Source organism: Neopelma chrysocephalum, unplaced genomic scaffold (genome assembly GCF_003984885.1).
Source record: "Neopelma chrysocephalum unplaced genomic scaffold, ASM398488v2 Primary Assembly neopelma1_96699, whole genome shotgun sequence".
NCBI lineage: Eukaryota > Metazoa > Chordata > Aves > Passeriformes > Pipridae > Neopelma > Neopelma chrysocephalum.
The window spans coordinates 1-5,506 of NW_020925343.1; the positions used below are offsets into that span (position 1 = coordinate 1).

The 5,506-nt window shown below is 71.1% G+C and overlaps 1 protein-coding gene across 1 annotated transcript; it reads left to right on the plus strand.

The window, feature by feature from the left end:
* Window positions 1-3,126: 3,126 nt before the first annotated feature.
* On the plus strand, window positions 3,127-5,482 carry MIOX (myo-inositol oxygenase; the record flags this gene model as incomplete). Its single annotated transcript, XM_027709188.1, has 5 exons — window positions 3,127-3,200; window positions 4,387-4,449; window positions 4,782-4,862; window positions 5,097-5,259; window positions 5,345-5,482. Coding segments are annotated over exons 1-5 (463 nt in total), but the record flags the coding sequence as incomplete, so codon positions are not given.
* Between the last annotated feature and the right edge of the window lie 24 nt (window positions 5,483-5,506).

Sequence of the window (5,506 nt, forward strand, 5' to 3'; positions counted from 1 at the left end):
GAGTGTGTGTGTGTGCTGGGACACGTGTGTGTGTGTTTGTGGGGTTACAGTTTGTGTGTGTGCGTGTGTGGGGGGTTACAGTTTGTGTGTGCTGGGACACGTGTGTGTTTGTGTGGTTACAGTGTGTGTGTGTTGGCACACGCGTGTGCCCGCGCTGGCAGTACGTGTGTGGCTGCAGGTATCGGCTCCCCTGCCCTGGCTGCTGCTGCCTCCTCCTCCTTCTCCTCCTCCTCCTCCTCGTCCTCCTCCCCCTTTCTTCCTCCTCCTCCTCCTCCTCTGGCAGCCCCGGGCACACGCGGTGCCCCCATGCCCCCGCCGTTCTCCCGCTGTCCCGGTGCCCCCCTCCCCTCCCCGGGTGCCACAGCGCTGCCCCCCAACCCACGACGCTGCCCCTTCTCTCTTGCAGGGACTCGCCGGCCCGGAGATCCCCGGAGCTGATCCCTTCTCTTCTCGGGGACCCCCCCGGCCCCGAGCCCCCCGCGCTGCCGCTGCCGCCGCCCGCCGGGACCCCGCGGCACCGACCCCCGGACCCCCGGCACCGACCCCCGGGACCCCGGCCCGGCCCGTGGGTCGCCCCCCGGCGCGGTGCCCGCCCGGCCCCCCGGCACAGACTGCTCGCCCGCCGGCGGCCCCCGTGGCGCGTCCAGCGCCTCCTCCTGCGGCACGACCGACGGCGGGACCCCCGGCGGGACCCCCGTCCCCGGCGGCACGCCGGGGGGCACCCGGTGCGGGTGGGCTGCGTGCTGGGCACCTGCCAGGTGCAGAACCTGAGCCACCGCCTGTGGCAGCTGCGGGGCCAGTCGGGGCGCCGGGACTCGTCCCCCATGAACCCCAACAGCCCCCACAGCTACGGCTGAGCGGGGAGGGGGCCCCGCGCCCCCCCCGGCCCTGCCCCGCGGGACCCCACTGAAGCGCTTCCACGGGCACGCGCGGCTGGGCCCCTCCGAGGCCACGCCGGGGGCTGGGGGGGTCCCCGGGGGGCTCCTGCGGTGAGAACCTCCTGAGCGGACCCCGGGGAGCGGAGAGGCCCCGGGGCTGGGAGATGGTGGCCAGCGGTGGTCCGTGGTGGGCTGTGACGGCCCGCAGGAGCTGGCGGTGGCCCGAGGTGGCCCGTCGCTGACTGATGGTGGCCCGTGGTGACCGAGGTCACCGGTGGTGGCCGGCCGTGGCCCACAGTGCCCGGCAGTGGCCCACGGTGACTGGTGGTGGCCCATGGTGACTCTTGGTGGCTCAGGGTGGCCCCTGGTGGTGGCCCGTGGTGACCCGCCGTGTCCGGCAGTGGCCGGTCCGTCCGGGGCGGGTCCAAGGGCCACCGGGGATCCCGCTGAGCGCAGCAGCCCCGGCGCCTTGTGCAAGACCCCCCCGGCCACGCTCTCCCCGGCCGCGGTCCCGCCGACTCAGCAACCCAGTGCCCGCCACGGCACGCACGGACACACCCCCCCCCGTGACACCCCCAGGGCACTCCCGTGACACCCCCAGGGCACCCCCGGCAACCCTTGTCCTCCCCCCGGATCCCCGGGCCCGCCCAGGGTGAGATGGCTGCTCCTGTCCCTGCCCTGTACCCCCCCGGTCCCCTGGCTCACCTCGGGGACACCCCCTGTGACACCCCCTGTCCCACTGGTGACACTTTGTGTCCCCACGGGCTCAGTGGGTGCTGGCACGGGGTGGAGACCCACGGACATGAGGGGACCCCGGGTATCTCTGTCTCCCTGGAGTGCTGGTGTCACCCCAGGGTCCCAGTGGCACCCTGTGGCCTGGGGGGACAGGGATGTGTGACCCCAGCTCACCGTCCCAAAGCCCCATCCTGGGAGCAACTCGGCCAGCCCCCCAGGGGCACCCCAACCCCACCACAGAGCACACCCGGCCCCTGAGAGCAACCCAACCCCCAGGAGCACCCCAGTCCCCCCCAAGCACCCCTAATCCCTCAGGAATACCCCAATCCCTCAGGAACCCCCCCAATCCCCCAGAGCACCCCATTCCCTGGAGCCCTCAGCCCTCAGCAGTCCCGGGTGGGTGTGTGGGTGATACCCAGGGGGGCTGCCCTGGGTCCCCCTCTCCCCCTCCCCAGGGCCGGATGGGGTGTCCCATGGATTTCCCAGGACGTCCCTGGGACAGGGGTGCCACGGGGGGGGTCTGGAACAGGGGGTCTCACGAGGTTCCTGGGATGGAGGGGTCACCTGGAGTGTCACGGGTGTCACGGGATGGGTTGGGATCCCCTCGGTGTCGCGGGAGGCCCCCAGAGCAGGATCCCACCCGGAGCCGCGTCGTTCCCACGGGTGTCCCGGGAGGCTCCAGCGAAGGGGCGGGGGGGGGGGACCCGAGGGGCGCGTGGGGACCCTCAGCCCCTCGCCCCCTCCCCCGGGTGCCCGACCCGATCGTGTCGCGCATCGCGCGGAGCGGTCGCCGCTTCCCGCCGGGAATTCTGGTCTGTGTGGAATAAAACGAGTGAGGAGGAGCCCGGAATGGAGCGCGGTGTTCCCGGGGGGGATGGGGCGCTGGGGGGGGCGGGCGAGGGGCTGCCGTGGCCAGGGGTGGGGTCCTGGGGGGGGCAGGAGGTGATGGGCGCGGGGGACGGCACCCCGCGAGGGTGCGGGGACAGGCGTGGGGACAGCGGGAACAGTAACACCCTCCCGCACACAAGTGTGTCCGTGTCACCCCCGCGCACACGTGCGGGCCCCGGAGGGGACACCCCCGTGTCCGTGCCCTGTCACGCCCGTGTCCGCCCCCCGCGATGGCCCCTGGGGCACTCGGGGTCCCCGTGGCCACGTGGTGGGTGCCACATCAGGCCGCTGCCCCCCCCCGGTTCTCCCCCCCCCCAAGTGCCCCTTGGCCCCGGGGCCGCGGGGCCGGTTCCACTCCCCGGAGTGTCCCCGGAGGTCACTCTGTGCCCCCACCGAGGGGTCACCGCGGGCAGCGGGGCCGGGGGGGGCCCAGCCCCGGGGGTCCTCAATTTCGGGGAGGGTGTCCCCAGCTCGGGGTCGGGCCGGGGGTCCCCCAGCCTCCCCCCCCCCCGGGGAGCCGCAGCCCCCCAGGCGGGCGCGGGGTCAAACATTAACCGGGGCGGGTTAACTGGTCACCGATTGTCCCCGCCGGGCCGGGCGGGGCCCCCCCGCGCCGCCCCCCGGCACAAAACCGGGGGTCCCGAGGCTTCCCAGCAGCCTGTGAACCCCCCCGGAGACACCATGAGGAGCCTCCAGGAGGTGAGTGCGGGCAGGGGGGGCCGGGGCCGCTTACCTGGGAGGCAGACACGGCTGTGTCACCCCACATTTGGGGCCAGCCCCAGCACCCCAATCCTGGGGGGAAGACACAGTGTGTCACCCCACATTTGGGGGTGGGACAGACCTACCTGTGTCACCCCAAACCTGGGGGGCAGAGGAGACCCCTCAGCGATGTCCTCCCTGCAGTGGTGGTGTCACCCCATGAGGGACCTGCCCCACGGGGACACCACCCCGAGGGGGTCCCAGTGCCATGGGGGACACCACACCCAGGGGACTCCACCCCGAGGGGGTCCCACCCTAAGGGTGACCCCCCGAGTGGGAGGGGGGTCCCGTGAACATGGGGAGCTGTTCTCTCCCCCCCAGGCAATGGTGGGGGGTCAGTGCCAGCCCTGGGGGGCTGCAGGGTCTGAAGGGGTCCTGCAGCACCCCTGGGGCCGTGCGGGGACCCCCACAGAGTGCAGAGCTGCTGCCCCCACCCAGGGGCACCCTGGGCTGGAACCCACCTCGGGATCAGGGGCAGCACCCCTGGGTCCCCTCTGTGCCTCAGGGGAACAGTGTGGGACAGTGTGGGACACTGTGAGAGTGTGTGACAATGTGACAGTGTGTGACAATGTGTGATTTTGTGTGACAATGTCAGTGTGTCACAGTGTGGGACACTGTGAGAGTGTGTGAGAATGTGTGACAATGTGTGACAGTGTGTGACAATGTGTGATTCTGTGTGACAATGTGTGTGATAGTGTGTGACAATGCGTTATTTTGTGGGACAATGTGTGTGATAACGTGTGACAATGTGAGTTTGTGATAGTGTGTGACAGTGTGTGATTTTGTGGGACACTGTGACTCTGATGGTCTGTGACTGTGTGACACTGTGACACTGTGTGACACCGTGTGACACCGTGTGACACTGTGTGACACCGTGTGACACCGTGTGACACTGTGACCCCGCACAGCACCAGGTGACCCCGTGTGTCCAGGGCTTCCCTCGGCGCCACTGTCCCCTTGTCCCTGACCGTCCCCTTGTCCCCGACCGCCGGTCCCTGACCCCTTGTCCTGTCCCACGGTGCCGAGGCCAGAGGGCAGGATGGGACCCCTGAGTCCCCTCTGCCTGTCCCTGTCCCCTGCCCCAGGGACAGGACAGGACCCCTGAGCCCCCCCTGTCACCCCTCAGGGCCCCGACCCCTCTGAGGAGCCCAAACCCGGCAAGGACAAGTCTGAGTTCAGGAACTACACCGTGAGTTCGGGGGGTCCCAGGGGATCCCACCTGGGGAGGGGGGCTCAGGGGGGGCCCAAAACCGGGTGGGGTGTCAGGGGGGGCCTGCATAAGGGTCCCGGGGGTCCTATGGTGTGAGGTGAGTGCTGGGGGTCCTGTGGGTGCCAGGGGTCCCACAGTGAGTCCCTGTTTGTCCCCAGTGGCCACACTGGTGGTCCCACCCCAGGCTGGGAGCAGCTGGGAGAACCCTGGGGGTCTCTGCCATGCCAGGCTGGGGTGGGGGGACACTGGGGGGCTCCCCTTGCTCCCCGGACCCCCCTGACTCCCCCGTGCCCCCCCCTGCTGCCCCACAGGAGGGGAAGCTGATCGACCGCGTGTACCACACGTACCTGCTCATGCACACACACCAGACCGTGGACTTCGTCCGCAGGAAGGTGGGAGCCCCCCACTCACCCCGTGTCCCCCCCAGGGTCACTCTGTCCCCCCCAGGGCCGGCCTGTCCCCCCGGGGTCCCCACAGCAGGGGGGTGTCACAGCCCTCCCACCCTGCACCCCAAATCCAGCCCCGGTGCCCCGTCCCAGCCCGTTCGGGGGGGACACTGTGGGGCACCCACCCCCACGGGGGGCCCCGGGGGGTGCCTGGGTGTCCCCAAAGCCGGGTGTCCCCAGAGAGCCCAGTACGGGCCGTGCTCCCTGCGGAGGATGAGCGTGATGGAGGCGCTGGAGCTGCTGGACCAGCTGGTGGACGAGTCGGACCCCGACGTGGATTTCCCCAACTCCTTCCACGCCTTCCAGACGGCCGAGGGGATCCGCCGGGCACACCCCGATAAAGGTACGGCCACACCCCCCCCACCTCTGTCCCCTCCCACCCCCGCAGGGTCCCGGCCCGGGGGGTGACGACCCCGCTCGCCCCCCAGACTGGTTCCACCTCGTGGGGCTCCTGCACGACCTGGGGAAGGTGCTGGTGCTCTTCGGGGAGCCCCAGGTGAGTGGGATGGTGGGGAGGGGGCACCGGGGAGCCCCCCCCGCGTCGGGGGAACCCTCCGGGGGCCGCTGTGACCCCCCCGTGCCCCCCCCCC